The 23,452-nt window shown below is 41.0% G+C and overlaps 1 protein-coding gene across 3 annotated transcripts in view; it reads right to left on the bottom strand.

Moving 5' to 3' along the window:
* The window catches only part of cacna1c (calcium channel, voltage-dependent, L type, alpha 1C subunit), a 153,025-nt gene that overhangs the window by 105,377 nt on the left and 24,196 nt on the right, over window positions 1-23,452 (bottom strand). For all 3 annotated transcript variants that reach the window (XM_026362846.1, XM_026362847.1, XM_026362848.1), the window contains exon 2: window positions 253-676. In XM_026362846.1, coding sequence (XP_026218631.1) covers window positions 253-676 — 424 coding nt within the window. The remainder of the gene's footprint in view (window positions 1-252; window positions 677-23,452) is intronic.

The following is a 23,452-nucleotide window of genomic DNA, read 5'->3' as shown; positions in this document are numbered from 1 at the left end:
TGAGATTGTCATAATTTTCTTCTACCTGCATCTATTTAAAGTGTCTCAGAGTGGAAGTGCAACATGATGCATGTGTTTCCTCATCATAAACACTATAAAAACAAATAATTTTCCAAATTCAAACACATACAACATATAGCATCATCCAGACAAATTGTAGGAATAAGACTGAGTAAAAGTAAGAGAGCGCTGATTATCCATACTGTATGCTTAGTCAGATTAAAAACAAGTCTCTGGCTAGTTAAAGGATACTTCCACTCTACGATGCTGATGCAGGCCCTGCGGATGGGGTTCTTGAGCGTGAGACAGAGTAGTGCCCGTGGCGGCCTTGTGGCTGTCGTCGTTGTCTGTTTCTTGGGCTTAGAGCTATAGTGTTGTCTCTTTCTTTGTGTGGAGCTGGCCGTGGAGATGGGCCCGCCCCCTCCCGACCCAAGCCCCGCTCCTCCACCCGACGCGGCATTGCCCATCATCTTCGCCTGCCGCGCAGCATCAATGGCCGCCTGCCAGCTCAGTGCCGCCCCCGGTGTAGGGATGTGCTCCGGAGCCAGGCCCACCACGCCAACTCCGTGGTTGACCCCGCTCCCTCCTCCACCATGGCTACCACTGCCACTGTGCTCATTGGTCAGGCCGGCGGGAGGAGGCCGAGGCAGGGGTGGAGGAGGAGAGTAGTCGGAGCCTGCAGTGGAGAGAAAAGTAGAGAAAGAGGAAAACTAAATTAGCACACCACACAAGTTAACTGTCAGCTCTTAAATCACTTCATTCAGCGAGTAAGTGATTCACTTGTTGATTTAATGCATCACACATGTTTTTTTTTATTTTCTACAGTGTTTAAATTTTCTACAGTCTGGTAGCTGACTTTGGACGTTTCAACTCTTCAAATTGTTGACATATCAGTTAGTGAGCCCTATATATTTCTCAGACACTGAAGGCGCTCCCTGAGGAATAGACTGATGACTAATACACTCCCATCTGTCAAACAACTACAACAGAGCTCACTGTATGCTGTTGAGTTCCTCTGCATATTGTGTAGGTTATACTGTCCATTCAATTTGTGTCAACACATTGTCAACACTTCTATCTGTTCCCTTTCCTATTTATACAGTTTTTGTTTTTCGCAAAGATCATAGAATTGTTTTAAATGTTGTGTTCAGTTTCTTTTCCAAATTTTAAAGACATACAACATATCCAAGCAGCCAAGTTTAGAAATCTTTTGTTACTTGAGTAGTTAAAGCAATAATACATAGCATAGTAGTAGTGGTAATGAAAGACTGCACATTCACTCAGTGGGAGGAAAATTACAGTACTGCATGTCCAGGTCAGAGAAAAGATTGCAGATAAATGTATGTAGTGGAATAAAAGACAGGAAGAACAAGAAATGAGAGACAGAATTACAATAATCTCAGTGAGATTACATAGTTGTATCATCCAGACAAATTGTAGGAATAAGACTGAGTTAAAGTAAGAGAGCGCGGATTATCCACACTGTATGCTTAGCCAGATTAAAGACAGTTATAATATCCTCTCAGCCTCCTTTTGCCTCTGACATGTGAACAAGGATTCGACAAATGTTCTCACTGTGCACTAAACAGAACTCTCTGCATTTTTTTCTGGTTTGAGAGAATCAAATTGTCATAAATATAAAACTTTCTACAGGCACAGACAAGCATAAGATGTGTCTGACAATGGAAAACACCATATTGCATTAAAGAAACTACAGTACACTTGAGGACAGACTCACTTATGTTCATGTTTATTTAACCAAACTATATCTACAACATGTGTAAGTATAGTGTATCAAATACAGCCAGTGTATAAATAATGTACTGACTCATGGCACAGTGATATACACCATGCGTATATTCTACACTGTAATGAGTCAATGCATTTTTTAGCACATGCATCCCCCAGAGGAAACAGAAACATCAATCTTGGCTTTGGTACTTCAACTGTAAGCACACAACATGTTCATCAGTCCTTCAAATAATATATCAATATGCTGATTTTTAAAATCAACAATCACATCAAAACAAATGTAAATCCAAGATGGGAGGAAGAACTTAAGAGCCCTCATTAAGTCAATCCAACCTGTTTTAACAGCGATAAGGCAACGCAGTGAGACAAAAATGAGAAAAAGATGAGTCAGGGTTAGCCAGAGGAGGCGGAGAGAGATAAACATATCCTGTATTCTTAGTACCATTACAGGGAAGTTACAATATCCCCTGAAATCCCATTCCTCTCACATGAGGGAACATTACATCAGATCCTGAACATCTACCTTCACATGGTTATCATCACATGGCCATACTGCTAGAAGTATTGCAGTAAAGTCAAGTGTGGTAATAATACTGTATGTGTGTACTTCTTAATTTCTTCCTGCTCTTTGTTGTGAAGGTTCTTATAGGATATTAAACAGGTTCTGCTGCTTCACCGCCTGGTTAGGCATTCATTCTCACACAGTGTCTTACAAATTACTTGGGAAATACAATCAATTGTGTTTTAGTATTTACTAATTTGAAAATCATATAACTTAGTAATTAGTTGCATTAATAATTCAGGCCCATTTTACTCTCTGTTAAATATCCCCGCTCCATGAATGTGCTTTACAACACTGCCACACGCTGCATCTATTAATATAATGTATTTAATGTAATGTGCAGTTGTGAAAGCAGAAAGTTTATTTTGACAAAAGTAACAATACTACTAATATATACCTTCAAATACTCTCAAAAGAATTTGTAACTTCTGGAGGTGGAGTTATCCTTATTAATGTACAAAATGATAATAAGTACATTAAAATAATGTAAATAAACATTGCAAAGGGGAAAATGCGTTTTATTATAGCTTAACTTAACTTTCCCTTAACTTTCCCCTTAACTGCCGAATCGGACGCCAACTTCAGCATCATGTGAACCAGCTAAAATAATAATGCATATAAAAATACTTCAGATAACAAAACCAGAATTAAACTTAAATATAGAGCATGAATACACGTAAACTTTAGTGACACTACTTACAGTCCACATTTGACATATTGGGCAATAAATAGCTTAACACGCCATAGGTTAGCTTACAAGTCACACAGAAAACAACTTTTACAACCTTACCGTTTTATTACCTGTGATGCAAATATCAAATTTAAACCTTAATGTCTCATACAACCTGTTTTTGGAAGAATCCATCATATTTTGCTCCTGACATTGATCATTTTTATCGCTCTCCACCCTGACTGGAGTCTGCTATCTGATGCGAGGAGATGGTGCGTTTACTGTCAGGACACCTTGACCTGTCTGAGGAACTCATTATCATTAAACGGAATTTCAATCATTTTATTTTTAATCTTATTTCTTCACACATCCTTTATATCATCATATTGCCGTTTAGTGATTTTATTCCTGTAGGCTGATATGTTTTTCTTTTTAATTTCATGCCTCTTGTTATATTTGTTTCTATAAATGTTGTAAAATAAACCATTATTTTTTATTATAGCTCCAATAAAACTGGTATTCCCTTAAGTTAATCTTAAAACAAATGCACAGCAGCACAAGATATGTCTGCACATGTATGGATGTGTTCGTTACATTAATCACTAATGAAGTCACCTGGTGTCTTAACATTGACATTAACACTGTGCTTTTCAATTAGGAGCATCTCTTACTAGAATAACTTTACTCTTACACAATCTTTACTGCTGTTGCACATCATCATCTATCTTTTTTTGGTCACACTCTCTCTCACACACGACAGTGCACTGCTGTGTGATGAGTGTTTTACACATCCTACCTCTCTCTCCCAGCACGTCCCAGTGAGAGTATATGTTTGTAAGTATATTTGCGTGTTGCATTAACGAGCGGAGGATTAGATGAGAGGCAAACATTAATAATACCGAGCTCACTAATCTGTCTGTCTGACGGCATGTCTCTCTGTGTGTTTGTCCTGTCACATGCATACTGTATGCACAGTTACGTGTTGCGCTATGATGGACTGTGCATTGATGTAACTGAGTTCAATTCTATTATCAGCTCCTTATTCTGCTGGGGGAAAACTGCAGCCTGTGGAAATGTGATTCTGGCTGAAGGGGAAACGGAGAAGGGACGGATGAATGGACGGACAGAAAAATGGAACGATGCAGGAAGTAGGGAAGTGCTATCCTGTACGAGCAGGGAGATGAATTATGAGAGGATGGAGATACAAGAAAGAAAAAGAAAGGAAGAAGCAAGATGAGGGAGAGTGGGTGAAGGGTTAGGGCGCCTAACCACGAGTGACTTAATCCAATAATTTACCCATCCATCATACGACCATACACTTATTCACACTACTTCACTTTTATAGTGTTACAACATTACAGTCAAAGGATGTAACGTTTATGACAGTACCACAATAGTAAAACTATGCATCCCTTGTATATTTTAACACAGCTTCTTGTAACTTTTATGTGTTTCATTAGTACTTTTTAAACATTTTACTGCATATTTTTATGTGATCACCTTAACATTGTGCTGTCTTAATGGATTTGTTTCATTTTTCCTCTTTCTAGGACTGTATAGTTTCAAAAGACGGGTTGACTGGCATCTCCTGGTTACTTTGATGTACCTGTTAGACCGGGACAAATTATGTCTTTATCATCTAATTAGTGCACATGACTTCACCTGAGCAGGGGTCTAATCAGCCAGAATAAACACCTGTGTGGGGGTGCATAAGCTTTTAAAGTACATCGTAGTCTGCAGTGCACATACACATTATTCTAAACATACAATCTGTATATATGAACTAACTAACTAACTTCTGTCTTTAAAAATAAGTGCATACTAACTGATGCTGACAAAAGCATAAAATGAATACAATACATTAATGTAACACAGGGACAGAGCAGATCTTGCTTCATATATCAGTTCCTGTTTTGTAAAGGTACCATCACTGAACTTGAAGTACACGTCGGCGTGAACCGAACTGCAGACTTAATGAGCTGTGATGCAAACTGAAGTCAGTGGAGCCGTTATCTACCTAACGATAAAGACTGGAGAGAGATGCTATCACCTCAGCTCTGAGCTCTGATTAGAAATGTCATTGCTACACACATACTCAACCGTAAACCCAGATACTGTGAAATGCAGTTCAGTTTAGAGAAGCACAAGCTGCATCACTGGACAAGAAAAAAACATCCAGACTCTCACTATCTTGAATTGTTCCGTTCCTTTAATTGGCTCAAACAGATAACAGACAAAGGAGATCCAATCAGATTATCCCACCCTAAATCAGTCTCATGTCGCCTCCTCTGTGCGCCCTTTTCTCTTTTTATTCACTCGCGTCTGTTTCATCTCTTTCTCTCCCTCTGTCTGTTTTTCCTGCTCCTCCACTTGTGTCCAACGGGGATCTGTTTGGGTGGACAGTGATGATGTAATTATCTGTCAGTTAACTGATGAAGACACCTGATCAGACGCTAATTAATGGGGAGGGGACACACACACACACACCGTACAGCAGCTCTAATTCACATTAATACACACGTACAACAACAATATACTCATCACTCGACCTGAATTGTCATTTCTTGTAAAATTCTTCCATCTCTTCCTCTCTTCCTTATATGTGTAACATGCACTCATACCCTCCCTCCTACAGTAACGCCACCTCTTCTCCCCCTTCTTGTCCCTCTCTTTCTCTCTATCCAATCTATATAGCCGTCACTCCCTCCATTGACTCTCCAGCAGTGGACAAGTTCATTTTCAGCTTCCCGCTTTCCTCCATCAATCTATTCCTCCTTATCTCTCCATTTTTCTCTATCTCCTTCGCTTCGCTGCCTCTCACGCTTTCTTCCATCACTTTCCTCTCTGTCGTTTCCAAATAGCTGACAATTATTCTCCCTCTTCTGCTCTCAACCATACATATAGCTGAAAAGAACGGCTAGTCCATAATCGATGGGAGACAAGACTGTGCCTTCATCACTGACTTTACCACTCAGACTCAGACTGAAACACTCAACTTATAATGCTTTAATCGTCGCTCTTTTTATTTTATTAAAGGTGATTGCCACTGTATTCATGTTTTTCAGGGCTTGTATGGCACATCATTATACTTATCTCTCATTCTAATTGTCAGTATAAGTGAGTGGTTGTAAGCCGAATACTATTTATAGCTCTTTTATGTGTCATCCATTCTCCCACACTCATACACATGCATAGAGAGATCATTAGAAACCCAATATACAGCTATATGTATGTGTGAGTGGGTCTCTCATTTGTCTCTCTCTCTCGCTCTGTCCATACGTGCGCATTATCTGGCAGAGTAAGCACACCACCCAGACACACCTGCTCCCCTACGCGTTCACACATGCAGCCACACATTCACCTGCTCCCTTTGAAAGGCAAGACACACACACACACACACACCTGGTCCCCTCGATCTGTAACCCCCAACAGACGATTACAGTACGCGCTGACAGAGAAGTGCACGCACACATGCACACAAAAACCCATACAGCGGGAGCAAGACGTGCATGCAATTTACAAGAAAAACGCATGAAGCGGCACATAATGCGATCAGACCAAAGACACCTGCAAAACAAACATGACAGCCAAACAAATTGAAAACTTATCACACTGTAGAGAGTATTCACTATTAATGGACAAAAGGACAGTCCACTGTCAAAGGACAGCTCTGCTGCTCATTTACAGTACATTGAAAACAAAGTGCTTCTCATTTATCTGAATACTAAGGAGAAGTAAACACACCTCTGCCTGCTACAGATGAGGTTGTTTGTCCCATTTTGCCCTCTCAAAAGAAGGGTACGATAACAGGGGGCATACCGTTCTGTGATAAATTAGGTCCTTATGTGGTGACAACAAACTAACTACATGCATTTGTAGTGCTCAGCACACTTTCTGCGAGTGTATTTGCTATAAAAACCCAATCATATATGGATTGTTATTGTCTTTCTGAGGTTGAATGCTGTCATATCTATTGTATGCAGCTCACAGTGTGTCGTTTGTTTCAGGATTTTTACACAGTGTGATTCATCGTTTAAAAAAATACACTCAATGGCAGTTTTTCACATAAACGCCTCAGCGTCAGGAAATTAATCAAGACAGCTCACAAGGACTGTAAAATGAAGCCAATTGTCATTTATCCGTATTTAAGTGACGATTGTTACAGTGACATATTACACTAAATCCTCAGAGTGCTAACTTTAAGCTAAAGATAGGGCTGCATGGTTTTAAGCTGTTTAATACTTACTATCCTTGACAGGATTGTTCTAGCCTTAGCCACATCCAACAAGGTCTTATTTTTCTCATGATACGTTGAAATATGAAAACAAATTATTTAAGCGTTAGTTCTTAAACTAATTTAAACCTGACAAATTATGGTTTTTAAGTTTTCATTTAACTAAAAAAAAAATACAAGGAATTACATAAAAATACAGTTGAGATCAACAGTTTTTTTTTGTAATTAAATTGTTTTGCAAGAAGAAGAAAAAATAAAAAATTTAGGGAAAAGATAAAAGTCAGAGCAAGTTTGAGGAGAAGGAAAGATATAAAGTAATAGTGATGGGGTTTTGTGAAATAGGAAGAGAAGCAAAGGGAGCAGGAAGGCTTGTTCACACTGCGCCTCCATGACGACCTTGCATATAACAATATTCACACACACGCGCACACACAGTGCAGGCAGCAGATATTAATAACTCCTTATTAATATTCATCTGCAGTGGAGTGATGTGAGGCCAGAGTAACCCAGATACAAACTGTCTTTATACCTGTCTCACTTTATGCGTTGTTCCTTACATCACAACCCTCGCGATCTCTGTTGGGTTCCCGCTCTTTGCACTGAACGTTTCACCTGTGTAGCTGACACACCGATTTGCTGTAATTGAAAAAGCTTCTGTTTCTGCTTTGTGAGAAAACCCTGAGCTGTTGAGATTGTGGTCAAAGGAAACAATATTGACAACACCTGCAGCAAGTCTTTAAATCATCCTTCCTTCTTCCTTTTCCTTATCTTTTTGGCAACCTTCTTCATATTACCGCTCTTTCTCTCCTGCCTTTATCGTTTAGCCCACCTCAGTCTCCCTCTCTCACCTGCCCTTTACATCAGTAAAGGCCACACTGGGCTCTTTAAATGCTCTGTATGCCATTCAGACAACACTATCATCCAAAGCACCTTCCTGTAAAGTCATGGTACATTTTCTGCATGTGTTTTCTAAATGAAAGGAACTCCCAACCTTGGCAAGGTCATTACAATGCAAAACCCACTGGGCCACATGCCACCACCTGTACAGTGCAGAATCAAACAGTGTCTGTTTAAGCCTCCATACATGTTTTAAAGGTGTCTGATAAGAGTTGTTTTGACACAAGGCAACATGGTACGATGCAGATAATTGAGACAAATTAGTAGCAAACACTATTCCTGGCTTTCTTTGCATGATCTAAATTGTCCTTATAAACTATGAGCATATAGTAACAAGTAAATAATGCACATGGGTACATTACACACTTGAGTATTCCTTGTATATGTCATTCAGTAATATAATTCCTTATCACCGCTGCACAAGAAATTACAGTGTTCTAAGTAATGATACAGTTTGACAAAAGTATCCTGTTTCTGCTTTGATTGCTGCCTTATTACTTTTAACACTAATTAATTGGCATTGCCAATAGATGACACGTGTGTAAAATCCACATAGTCCATATCGTAAAATTCATATTTTTGTTAGAGTTAAGTGGCTGTTCTTCTGCTGGAAAGATAAAAAGTTGGAAAACAAAATGTTAGAGATAGTAGACAAGTTTGCTTGTTTGCTTTGCTTTGTTTGCGCTCTCTTGGTTAGTTTGCAGTCTTTGCCAAGTGAACCAACAGGACTGACGGATCTCACACTTTTAAAGACTTCAGCTTGTTGATACTAACTGTTACAGCTGCCACAGGGTCAATAAGAGGTTAAAGCCCAGGGTAAAGGACAGGACTTCTAACACTTTAAAAATGCTACGATAACAACGTATGCATGCATGAAGAAAGTGGAGAGTAACACTCTTCTGGTGCCCTTGAGCAAGGAATGTAATTTGCTCCACTGGGATCATTCAGCATTCAGCAGTAGGAAACTGTGGTTATACTGGGCAGCTGCCAGGAGAGAGTGTGTGGAACGGTATTAATAAGAAGCAGAGCATTGATGAATATGTAGTAAACATTCTTCAAACTACTTTCCCTGGACAATAAAGGAAATTTAACCCAGTGTAGTTAAATTGATAAAAATAAATACATAAGTCAAATACTTCTGGGGCACTGTTAATAGATGGTAATGTGGAAGTGTTTATAATAGTATTTCAAAGGGAGATCTATTTGTTTGTGTAAAAAGAAAATAAATTCAAACATGACACTAGTCCAATAAACAAAATACGGGTATTTTTAATTTTCTCCGTCGCCTATGGGAAACTATGTTTTTGTTAGTTCACCCAAAACGAGTCAAAAATCAATATTTAGTTTTTATCTAAGGGGGCAACAAATTAATATTTCACAGCATCACATTCAGTCTGCTATTTTAGTTTTCTATTCAAAGTTTTTAGACACCAAAAAAGTAAAAACTATGATTTGGGTTGCTCTGCATGCCAGCCTCCTGCTGAGTTTTAAAAACCAGAGTCCTGAACCGGCTCCACATGAAGGAGTCTGAGCCTAAATGCACAGCCGCTTGTTTAAAATGACACCACTAACAAATAATTCCTAACAACTGTCCATCCTCATTATGTGTGTTCTCAAAATCATCATGCAGCAGAACCTTGTGAGCAGTGAATTTGCAGCATGTTGCCGGTTTTTGTGACACGAGCAGTTATTTCACTCACAAAACGTCTTAATGTGAAAATGTCAACCATTAATCAGATTCTCATCTGATCGCACCACACCGTCAGTCAGTCTTTGCCCTTTAGCTGGATTACGCAGAGACCAATCATTAATCAAGCCAGCATTTAGAGGTGGTTATCCACAAAATCCGAAAAATACAATTCCTTGTTTTGCATTCTCTTTGCTTGTATCCCATTCCTTTACCTCACATTTGATCACCCTTCCACTCATTTCTGAATCGTCACAATGTGATCAAAAGTTCTCCTCACACCACAAATAAATAAACTCTTAGTTAAATGTGAAGTTTTACAGCATAAAAGTCAGAATAATGTCTTACAGCTTATGGGATTTTATCTCAGTCATGTTGTAACTCATGCTGTGTGTGATGTACTGGTGCTGTCCCGTCACCTCGGTTGTGCCACAACTGATCTGATCTGACTACACAGAGTGACTGAATAAACTGAATCTGAAGTTACAGTATAGTGTGCAGTTGGTCTGTCTCATACACTTTACATCTTGTATTTTTACTAACAGTGTGCGCCCGCTGCAGTTCATCACAATGCACATCGTCAGTCTGAATTGTTAAATGAGTTAAAGAAAAAAGATAAAGGTAGAATATCGCGTTGTAAACCATTGTAACTTTGTCTTGAAACATATGTCACTATCAGAATACAGTATCCATCACAAAGATGGAGCCATAAATGAAACTACAATTAGCCACTGTTATGACTCTTTCAATAAAACTCTAATCTACTGAGTAGAGGGGAGCTGAGGTGATGCCATTTTACTGTTGAGTCAATAAGAGGCCACACAGAATGAACAGACACATTATGCTGCGTCTGTGTGTGTGTGTGAGAGAGAGAGAGAGAGAGAGAGAGAGAGAGAGAGCTCAGAGAAACAGACACAGACCTGGAGAGAAGTTGTTTGTGAAATACAACACATCAGGGAGCGATCAAATGAAGCACGTGTGGTAATGTCTTTGTCTGTTGCAAAGTGAACACAATGTCTCTGCTCTGCACAATCCTCCAAGTGTATCTGTGTTTAGGACGGTAAGAGGTGTGTGCACGTCTCTGGGCACGCCTGTGATTAACTGACGAGACTACAAAGCAATAAAACACTAATGAATGTGCTTTCAGACTTTAGCTCGACTGTCTGGCATCGTCACAGTCTCAGAGGGAGTGTTAGGTTTATGACTCAGGCCCTGCCCACCCTGCACATCCCCCATCAGGAGACGTAGGGCCATGGGAACAGAAGTAGGAACTAAGCACCTTTTTAATTTAAACTGTTCAACAGAGAGTTGGTAATATAGAAAAAAAAATGGCTACAGTGGGTTATTTTTAAAAGAACAGGTAGCTCACAGGTTGACAGTGGTTATTTCTAAAGCATACATCTCTGTTGATTTACTTGATTTTACACTTGTTATGTCTGTTGGGATAAAATGTGAATGGTCTTTTTATATGTGTAAATGAAAAACGCTCTAACATCCTCCAACTTTCGACCTGCTCAGATTAAAATGCTTCAATGTCCCTAGACCCCTTTGTTGAATGTCATGTGTTCACATGAAAAAAGCATTTTTAGTCCAGACACCTCAGCTACTCAAGGAAGGCCTGTCTCGTTTTACATCGCATACATTAAATTAGCACCGTGTTTACATACTCTGCGCTTTTAGTGACACGCAGAAGCACTCATGTCAATTCTTCACAGCCAGACGCAGAGCAGAAAGACTTTTAAATACACACTCAAACACACTCTCTTATAATAGAAGTTGTTACACTTAGTGGCAGCTGAGCAGCTGAGTGGATGCCACAGATGACTGGAAAAGCACCAAGCAGTGCAAAATACAGGCACATTTATGGGAAAGGGATGACGAGGCTTTGTAGTATACTTCCACCAGGGTTTACAATCGATCCACAAATCAAAGCGGCTCATTATATTGATGAAATAAGGGGGAAAACAGCCTTTTACTTATCGTAAGTGTTTTATTTTTCATTCACTACATTTCTCCAGTCATCATGTGCATTTCCACAAATCCTGACAACGTAGAGCAGACACTTGACAAATCTCATGTGAAATTCCTCAACAAAGATTATTAAATGTATGACTGACAAATACAAAGCATCTAATAGGGTTTTTGCAGATTTATAGTTCGGAGGCTTAGTGGGTGCCGGGTTTACAGCTTAGCCCCTCCCTGCTCTTTATACCCTCACCCTACTGGGACGTGTGGGGCCTGGGCAACAGAAGAAGAACTCAAACACCCCTTTGATGAGAGTTTGGTTGTCGACAGTGTGTGTGCATGTGTGTGTTTACAGATATAAATACATCAGAAAGCTCTGAAGCGAGGCACAAAGAGCCGTCACTGCGACACAAACGCACACCACCCACATTCATATTCACACGGATAACTAGAGGAAATGACACAGCACAATATATGATGATTAGAAGGTTTATCGATGAGGGGAGAAGGTTGGGAAAGGCAGGAGATGACAGGGCAGGAGAGGACAGGAGGACATATGTTGAGTGGGTGGACATGCAGGGAAGGCAGGGAAGGGGGTACAACCGGCAAAAATCGCACACACACACACACACACACACAAACACACATGCAAGTGTCACTGCCATCTGCAGAGCTCGCTACCTTGCCAGTCATGCTTCCAACAAAAAAAACTAACTCACTAACCCTCCGTTTCCCCCTTACTCCCTCTTCCTCTTGCTGCCGTGCACTCATATGTCTCCCTACTTCTTGTCTCTTGTAAAAATAACCGAGAAGCACTCATGTGTGTCTGCGTGTGCATAGTCTATGTACACAAGACAATCCGTCTGTGTTTGCATGCATACCCGAGAGTGTGTGTGTTGCTGCTTAGTGTGCAGGGACCTCTCACGGCTACCATGAGCTAATGAGCTCCATTTAAATCCAGCCCCTCTGATCCTTCCTCTCGCCCAGTTTCTCTGCCCCTGGGGCTGTTCCCTGTTCTGGCCTGGAATCTGTGGCGCGACAGCGGCCATTTTGGCTCATTAGGAACAAGCTGCTGAAACAACACGCATGTCTCACTGAATCAGTATCATACTAATGGATGACTTGTGTGCTGATGTGTGTTTGAATGGGTGTTCAAGCGTATGACTAAATGTTCGCGTGTGATATAGGTATTCACAATTCTGTGTGTACTTCTGTGTGTCTGCTTTGTGTGTGTGTGTGTCTCATGGATGAGTCATCCTCAAGCACTCCAGTAGCATCATCTTTCTTTCTTTTGTTGCACATCAAACTTTCCCTTGTTCCTTTCCCTGTTTCTCTTTCTTCATGTCATGTCTTCTTCGTTATCACAGTAACACCAAACTGGCCCCACCCCCACTTGCCTCAAAACACATGCTATTATTTCCAGGACCACACACACACACACACACACGGACAGATTGTTTTAACAATAACTGACCCTGCCAATTAAAGAAATAGTTAGACACTATATAAATATGCTTATCTGCATCTTCCTGAAGCTTTGCCCAGCACGGGGTGAAACAGCTAGTGGATAAAAGAAGTCAGCCTACCTGAACCTAATGTTTGAATGTTGTGGGTTTTACAGGAGGTTATGTTAGTGAGGGGTTGCTAAGCAACACGTGGAGGTCACTAGCTCGCTATCTACCATAGATGTAATAAGTAGAGCTGGATACTGCACTCACCCAGTGGCGTGCAGTTTCTCAGGAGGAGCAGATCTTTACCATTCCACATCTTGTGCGACATTTACTGTAAATGATGCCGAATGAAACTGGACACAAGCACTAAAAGAAAACATTGTGGGCCTTTGTCTGTTTCTAGCGCGGCGTCATATGCAATCGCACAGTTTGCGATGAGCAGATCATATTGGTATGAAACGAGTCTCCATGGAGCACTTTCAACACACACACACACACGGAGCTGAGGGACAAGGCAACATACCCCCAGCCTGAAGGAGTGTGTGTGTCCATGTTTATACATATTTTCATAGTATTCTGGGACAAGAAAAGAAAAACCACAAATTGTCAGTATGAGATGTGTACGTGTGTGTGGCTAAGTGGTTTGGAGGTTTGATGTTTCAATAAACAAGTGACTTCTCATTTACCGCTCATGTGTAAGGCACATATGCAGACAAACACACACACACACACACACACACACACACACACACACACACACACACACACAGAAAGAACAATTGCACCTCATGACTGCCAGTACTTCTGACTCATAAAGCTATTAGATAGCTGGCCACGAACAGACTTCTTTCTCTCCTGCATTCCTCCTTTCATAACCAAAGGGACCCACTGTAAACATTTAGACTGAAGCGCCATCAGCTCAGCCATCTCACACATGCTCTCTTCACTTTGTATGTGTGTGTTTAAAGTTTATACTACTCGCTGCGTTTGTGTTTTATGTTCTTTCTACTCTGAGATTTGGAACTATTTAAAAACTGGGGAAATTGACAAAACACACACTCACATGCCGGTTTGTAGGATTCCCAGAGGCATTCATTGACTAAAGCGGTAACAGTGTGACTGTGCTGCTGCATTTTGACTGGAATTCGACACTTCCAGTTGGAAAAATCAGGAATACTGGGAAACCATGTGGCATTTTGAAGTGGAAGTGTTCCCAGAATGGTGAGGGACGGAGGGAGGGAGAGAGAAATCAGTGAAAACCACAGACTACTGTGAATACTAATGGTTGGAGGAGAAGAAAAGAAGAGAGAGTAGAGAGAAGAAGCCACTCGATACAACTAAATAAAACTAAATTGAGAGCAATGATTCACTGGAACATAAAAGCACATAAAAGGGGAAAGTATAAAGCTTGCTGTATATCCAAAAACCTAGACTGAACTATTGAATTTTTTGAACAGCATAATGTCCTTTCCATTCAAGGAGTGCAATCAAATTGGTCACAGTTTGACCTCTGTGTGCGCAACATTTATCTGCTCTGTCTAGTCCTGTGCAAAGGCCGAAGCACATGGAGTGCTTTTTGTGGAAGACATGAGCTTGCTCAGCATCATCTTGACAGCATTTTGAAGCAGTCAGTGCAGCACACACAGAGGTCAACCTTCCCCAAGTGTTGTCGCCGCACAACAGCGAGCTGATCGAAGAGCTTACGAGCCAGAAAAGTTTCGCAATCATTCCAAGGCTTTTAAAGAAGGTTCGGAAAGCCCAGAGCAGGAAACTATTTCTAAAAGGCTGCTCTCTCTCCCTCTCTCTCTCTCACTATCCATGTGTTTCGATGTGTGTAGTCACTATCATTACACAACATCATTACACAGCATATCACACTAAACCTCAACACCCACTGTGACCTCTAAACCTAAGCATTCTCCCCTTGGATTAAAACTGGTGTCCTAAGAAATGCCTGCAACTCAGACATGCTTAAGCTGATGATGAAGGTTTACCACACCGTTTGGTAAACGGGTGTTGAGAAATATGCACAAGAAAAGAAACTAATAAATGAGAAGAGAAGGAGAAAAATAACAAATGTCCATCAAATGACCAACATAACATTTTTACTATGTTTTCTTGAGCTCAAAAACTATTTATACCAGTTTTTCCTGCACTCTAACTCATATGTGACCACGTCTTACTATATTTAGGTTAAAAAGTGCATAACTTCCCTATTTTACACAGTGTAGTACCACGTTAATACAATTTGTCCTGCTCCTAAACATCTGGCTGTATGTTTTGTCAGTTAAATAATTAGCTTTTTTGCTGTGAGTTAATGGTAATTAGTTGGGTGTGATTCAGCATGATTCACCAGTTTGAACCATTACAGCAAATAAAAGCGTGTTAGAGGGTGATAGGGACACCGGGGGGAAAGATAAAGCACAGACAGGCAGAAACAGAGACAAACAGACAGATTGGATGAAGAACAAGCGGAAGAGCGACAGAGAGGCAGAAAGACTGAAAAGAGAGACTAAGTTTAGCTCTCCCCTGAGGACTCCTCTCAGGTTTCTCTGCTCTTTACATTGTCCTCTTCTCCTCCCTTTCTTCCTCGCCTCCTCCTTTTTTCAATCCATCACAAAATAATTAACTTGCTATAAGTGAAATTAATTCCACTAATTGGGTTTAAAGGTATTTTTGGATACTGGCAGAGAGAGAAGGGTGAGGAGAGAAAGAAAGTGTGTGCGCGCGTGTGTGTGTGTGTGTGTGTGTGTGTGTGTGTGTTAGCAGGATGGTACCTGTTCACCCAATCATGCCACAGCAGGGAGGATGTGACCTCGCCAGGCAGGAAGTGAACTTGGTGAACTCGCTGACAGAATGAGGAGAAGCTAAGAAGCTGGATGGAAACATGCATCAATGAACAATCACTGGTCATGTCAGTTTTTCTTTTTCTTTGATAAACATGTTTACTTCTTTATTCTGTTCTTTTCACTGCTTTTAGACAGCGTTTATACCCACTGCATCGCATTGTAGTGCCCATGATTGTGATTCTTTTTGTTGTGGATTTGTGGGAAAGTGCATATCTTTGAGTATCTAAGGTCTTAGAGAGAGAGGAAGGCTTTCATTTTGAGATGATCCTTGAGTGAATAAGGAGGAGAAATGACAGAGCAGGCTTTTCAAGTGTTTTCAAAGCTAATGTGAAATGCCAGCCGACTGAAATAGCATCTTAAGTCGTCCAAACAGATATTTTTATCTCATCTTTGCTTTCAAATTTGTCATTTTACTGATGCGTTAAAAATGCAAAATGGGAACACAAGCACAGCAGATGATCCTAAATAGACCAATCACACATGCAGAGAAGACTTGTCTGTAAAGGCATACGGTTCTGTATTGTAAAATGTTTCAGCGATTCTTCTGCTTGTTATTTATCTTTGAAAATTACAACATTTACCTCATGTCCACAACGGCCTATGTACAACGCCTGGTAATATAATGTAGCTCAGTGCAACCACTAATCTCCCCACGAAACAAGTACAGCAGAATCTGTTTAAATGTGATGCAGGAACATAGACCTGTGTGCAAAGCTAAATAAAGGTGCTCACGTTAAGGAACAAAGGATCTTTACTCTCTTCCTTATCATAATCCAGTCTCCTGTGCCTACCCTAATAGGTGTGTCTAACTCTCCCCCCAGAAAACCCCTCACTGTGCCAAAGCGGTAGCATAATTGAAGTAAATGAAGATGCAATGTTGTGCAAATAGTGCAAAAACACCACAACTCTGCCTACAATACAACACCTGCATGTTTTGCATTGTGTTTGTTTCTTTCCAGACTCCCAAAGTATCCACCTGTTCCACTGTCCAGGCAAGAAGGCAAAACTTTGCCTGTATACTTCCACCTGCTTTACACGCAAATGGTCACTTTCTATTCTTGTCATCCTGGTACTCATTTTGTTTCTGCGCTTTATATCTAATCTCACTCCTTCTGTCCAACGTGTTTTAAACTGATGTTTCTCTTTAGCCTTTCTACTCTTTGAAGCTTCCTCCCTCTCTCTCTCTCTCTCTCTCTCTGCAACATATGCTGCCACTTCCCTCACACACAGAGACTAATTACAGGAGGAGGAGAAAAAGGAGGAAAAAAATAAGAGAGAGCCGGTCTGGGCGAGCAAGAGGGGGTGAGAGAAAGGGCAGGGAGAGAGAGAGAGAGAGAGAGGGGCGAGGCGAGGGGTCCTTAGGGTGAATTATTCATCTTACGCCATGACACCTGAGGGCAATCTACCTCTCTGTGAGTCACCAAGTTAAAGAGAGAAAGAGAATAGACTGTGTGAGTCAGACCTGCCCGAGAGGATACTAACAATGCATATGAGTGTGTGTGTGTGTGTCCTGCAGCGTATTGTCCCCTAAGCCGATCATGTGCCACCTACATACGGAGACCATCTTAAGTGTAACCTGTGGCTGTCACTCACACATACACACTCGAGTGCACACACATTCACGAATTAGTAATAAGACGGGTCAGTGCAGCACACAGAGTAAATCTTACTCATGCAGAGCCACAGGCGTAAGCAGAACTAGCATTAACCAGCAGGGAATAAATACACACACACACACACACACACACACACAACATGCGCTTATGTTTTCAGACTCCACACATACACATGGTGTCCTTTCTATTAGCTGTTACTAAATTAATTATCGTTTTTGCATGTTAAACAGCACAATCTGCCGTCTCCACATCAGCTCTCTAACGGTTGACTGGCTCACCGGCAATCAGCATCAGAAATACACACATTTGTTTTACCCCAAAGTTTAGTCCGACTGAGCAAAAGCGAAAAAAAAACAAAAAACAAAACGCAGCTCCAGCGGTGATACAACTGTTTAGGAGTTCATTGCAGGCATTTAATTGACGCTCCTGTCCAAAATAAATTATAGTGATTAAACTGAGTGTCAGTGTCTCGTTCAAGGACACGTTAGCATGTTGCACAGCAGTTGATGGACACATCAGCTGATGTTGGGATTGAAGCTGTCAGTGCAGAGGAGAAGAGAATCTAATGACATTATTTAGCTACAAACAAGTTTTGAAACACGCAGACACACACAGATATTGGCGACAAACACTGAACGCGATGTCTTGCTGAGAGGCTGAAAAAAGACGAGGAGCTGTTTGATGTCTCTGTTTGTCTTTTGGCTTCTTTATATGCGTTCCACTTTCCTTGGCACTGAGCTCGACTTCCTACTGAAATTAACCAGGCAGCCCAAAAATAATCCACTGCTACAGAGGAAGAGAAAGATGGGGGAGATGGGAGAGGGAGAAGGGAGAGAAAACGGTGTGATGAAAGAGAAGGGTAAAGGCAAAGGAAGGGGAAGACTAATGGCAGCATGGAAAAAATAAAGTAAGAAATAGATTGAAAAGGTGCAGAAGAAACAAAGAGACAAAAGTATTGACAGACTCTATCCTATGTGTGAATTCATTAGGATTCAGGTTTCCAGTTGCTGCAGCTTTTAATACTGTAGACTCTGCTAGAATGTCTTAATGCATATCTAGAGATGACAGTCAGCATATCCAAGACTCTGGTAGTCTGTGAGAAAATTGTGCCTTAGTGAAGAAGAACATGCCGCTCCCGGGGAGCTAGGGTGGAATGTCTTGCCTCACCTGGTGACAGTTTTGAACCAGGGACATTTTGCATCCCAGGCTGATGCTCTACACAGGTCAGTGAGGACTTCTGGCATCCAGTAGAGACTCGCAGTGGAAAATTTGCTCCTCCACGTTTCAGCCAGCTGAGGTGGCACAGACATTTCCTAGACTCAGAGGCCACCTCAAGGCAGACTGTGAACATACTGGAGGTAATGCATATCTTATACAGTCTGACACCTGTGAAGGTCTTATAACCTCCCAGAAAATGCTGAAGGACATAGCTTTAGAGAAGGATGTGAGCATGTGTGGCTACTGTCCTTTGGCTGCTGCTGCTACCCAGACGTAGATAAGCAGCAGAAAATGAAAAGATTGATTATTCTGCTGGTTCAATTATTGCATAAAGAATGCAACTGGGGCCTGTACTCTGAAAAGGCTGCATGTGGAGGACTGAAAATTATCAGGGGGACATGGGGACATTGCCCTGCAGAAATCACAAGAAAATAATTGAAAACATCTGAACAACCCCGCCCTGCGACCTCGACCCCCACAAAAAAGACCATTATGTCCAAAACACTGAATTACAAGCAGCAGATGTGGATCAAGAAAACAGTCCTCTCAGATCAAGGATTTCATTCATGGCTACTCTGTCTGCAGGAGATCCCAAAACAAAAGTGAAAATGGAGATTACACACTCTCACACACACCTTTTCAGGTGGATTGCACAAAACTGAATGTCACCTTGAGGAACAAGTAGGCCAGCTGTAGTGATTTGTAATGCATGGCTAGGTCTGCCCGCACGACCACTTTCTATTAGCCCACTGCAAATTACATCCACTCTTGCTTAATAATGTATCCAGTACGCATGCGCGCCCGCACACACACACACACACACACACACACACACACACACACACACACACACCCTAGCATGTACAGTATACATAAAGTTAACCTTTATGTAAGTGCTTACTGTCACTTTCCATATAAAAAAGGTGATATTAGTTCTACATTAATATGTGGTAAGCATATGAAGTACACATGAACACATCCACACAGTCAAATTGTTTAGTGGCAATCAAACAGAGTTTTCTCATAATTAATGGATTAATCAAGGAGTAATGAATGTGGAGTGGCTCCACACGGTGCTGATTAACACAGATGATCGAGGGCTATGGGGAAAACTCTGCATCTATCCTTCGTTAATTCTACAGTGGTAGCCGGCGGAGAAGCCTCCATGTTTGATTCCTACAGTGCAGCTGAGTGAGTGACAGTGTAACTGAGAATATGTGTGCACAGCAACTCAACGTGTACACTCAGTACCTACTAGAGTTAGTTTAACACTGGTTGAACACCGGTGATTTTACTGTGTGTCTTTATGTGGGTGGACATAAAAGTTAACTTCACACAAAGGAAGACAAAGGAAATTGTCTTCTGGCTTCCACATTGTGCACAGGACTTACACTGCCATACTGCAACTACTGAAACTTAGATACAAGCTATAAATAAACTGGCTTGAACATTCACATAGTATGTGCAGACGGGTTATATATATATGTATACGTGTGTATACATATATGTGTGTGTGTGTGTGTGTGAGTGTGTTCATTGTTGTGATGGGGTGCTTTAAATTCCCAAAAGCTATTTATAAATTATGTCCAAAACATGAAAACTAATCAAATTAAAGTAGCTCTACTTAAATGAATTGGAATAAATCAACATTTTAATGTTTTAATCATTCCAATTTGGTTTCTGTTGTCCAATTTTTGCATGTTTGACTTAAATAAACACTTTTCCTCCTCTCTCAGTCTGTTTTATTACATTTCTTTTCCATTTATTTAAGTAGGCAGGGCAATTATGAGAAAATTCAAATCTACTACGATTGCACTTCTAGCACAGCTGCTCACACTAATCCCAGGAGAGAGCGACTCGACTAGGTGAAACTGCTTGTGTGTGTGTGTTTGTGCGTGTGTGTGTGTGTATATGCACAGGGATTAGAAGACAGTGGACAGTAAGAAGCAGTGGGACCAGTTTTCCTATCATATAGTGCCTCCTTGGAGTCCCTCTGGTGATGCATCATGTCCGACTTTGTCTTTCTGCCTGTTTATTTCCTAAATAGTCCAAAATGACTCAAATTGGCTTTAATGAAGAACATTAACCACATCTGTAACTCAAAACTGATTCTAAACAGGTTTCATATAATTGCATATCTTTCATATTTTATGTTAAATGTAGTTTTTCATACTATATTCTTGACAAACATTGTATTTGTATGCATTTTCCATTAAATAGCTTAAGTTCAAACCTGGCCAGGCAACAAAAAATACACGACAAAGACATGTGCAGCATGTGATCCTGACCCCGTAAACATTCATACAAGAGGAGGAAATAGAAAACATGACAGTTTGGAGGATGAAACTCAAGAGGAAAGAGATGAAAGGAGAGTGTCATAAAAAACAGACAGTCAGAAAGAGGGGCAGACACATCCAGAGTGCACCAGATGCCTTTCCCTTGTCTATTTGACAGTAAAGAGTTTAGATGGAATACAGCTGTCTTTACGGAGTCTGACAAGTCCTGGAACAGCGTGGCGCAGCATGGTATGGCTCGGCCCTACTAACAGCATGTACAAAGTTACATTATATTTCTGCTAATTAATAAATAAAAGCTTCACTTGAAGCCAAGACAGACAGCAATCTAATATAAAACAAACACAAGACAAGTTTTTTTCCCCAAAATTGAAAAAAAGAACATTTATATGCAACAATAACCACTCAGACAACGTTTGACCTTTCACGTGTTGTCTACCGTCAGCTCACTGTGGCCATAGAAACCGCAGCACTGTATCCTTCCTCATAATGAATGCTGTGGTGCAGCTCGGCTGAAGAACCACAGAAGGCAGCTGGGCGTCAGTGGAAATCAACAGAACAGAACCGCCTGTCTCCCCCCTCCATCTGTCTTACTTTCATAAGTGCAATTATCATTTCCAGGCCCTGACCTGTCCTCCCCAACAAGACGCCATTGCCTTGACTCAGCCCTGCAAATTACTGCTACCTCTGACCATGAGAAGTCTTTGTTCAAATCACACAGCCTGTGATATTACAGCGTAGTTCTTAGGCTGCTAAGTCTGACTTCGACTCTGACCTCTGTTTACGCTGGATGAGATCCCCAATATGTTCAGAATGTGGGAAATTACGACATATTGGGTCTGAATTTTTCACTTAATCAGCTGTTCGTCAAAAGAAGAAGGACTCTGACTCTGTTGTGGGCAGTGTGATATGTTTGTTTTCATGTGTTTCTCTTCTGACTCATTCACCTGCCTCCAGTGCTCTAAATGAGCACTGCTTTTTCTGTCCAAGCATTTAACACCTCCTGTTCACATCTATTTAAGTGGTACAGCAGTGTCATTATCAAGTCCTTCTATTCTTGAATGCCCAAATGTGCGACAGCCCGTTTCACACATGCTGCCACCTTCCTATCCTCTTTTCTACCTTTACTTTCTCCCTCCTTCTAGTCTTCTATTCCTTTACTCGTGTCCTCTCAGTGCCCTCAATTTCCTCATCACGCCACTTTGGCCACTCTCCATGCGCTCTCCATGTTTTTTCCAGCACTGTCATGTTCAAATAAAAGCGCTCCTGTTTGTCAGTGTGAGCATTTGCGTGAGCTTGTGTGTCACGGGCAGTTATAGGAAGCTTGGGTGATTAACTCTGATAGCCACCAGATGCCCGACTCAGAGGTAAAATCACATACACTTTGCATGTAAACACGAACACACACAAACCTAGAAGACAGACAGAAACACACTGTCGAGTAGCATAAAGACTCAGTGAGTGACAGCTACTGAATGAAACAGCACAAAAGAGAGTGACACATAAAGGGGACTCAGCGTGAGCACTTTGGTATGTATGGACAGTGTGTCTAGAGCGCTACAGAGCTTTGATTTAACTTGATTTAACTCTTTTTCCTCCTGTGCTTGACTTTTGGAGAACAAACAACACACAACTGAGGGCAGATTGCTGTCACACTTCACTCCAAAATGGCTGTGATGTGACCTCACATCAAAGCTTTGATTGGCCAGATGCCGCAGATGTTGTTTCCTCTCCGGTATTTGTCCGTGTGTATGTTAGAAGGAGAGGGAAGGAAAGAGATTGTAATGCTGAAATGAATTTAACTTAACATAAAGGACCATATATGGACCAAAATGACCATATTTAAAATATATGCATGTTTGTCTGTGGGTGTGTGTATTCATTGGAAGCCCTTTATCAGTCAGGACTATCAGATTGGGCATTTGGCTGATGTCGCCGGTCTGAACTGCCAAACACCAAAACCCTGGGCTTACACGCAATGACTGGAAAAATCATGAAAAACAGTTATGTCTTCTTCAGTTATAGTTTGTGGAGAAAGTTAGACTATATTTAAGCAACAGTGTAATGTTTCCAGATGAGGAATTCTGTACATTAATAAACAGAGGGCCTTGAGTGCTTGTTTTCTGGCAGGTCCTCCATATGTTCAACATAACAGTAAATTAGCTTAGACGAGCGATTTGACTTCATGAGTTCCAAAAAGGCTCCATCAGTCTGGCTGCTGCATCTGCATGTACCAGCTTATTTTCTGATACTGGCT

The sequence above is a fragment of the Anabas testudineus genome, chromosome 23 (genome assembly GCF_900324465.2).
Source record: "Anabas testudineus chromosome 23, fAnaTes1.2, whole genome shotgun sequence".
Taxonomy (NCBI): Eukaryota; Metazoa; Chordata; class Actinopteri; order Anabantiformes; family Anabantidae; genus Anabas; species Anabas testudineus.
The sequence above is the reverse complement of the archived record's forward strand: the minus strand, read 5'-3'. Positions and strand labels throughout refer to the sequence as shown.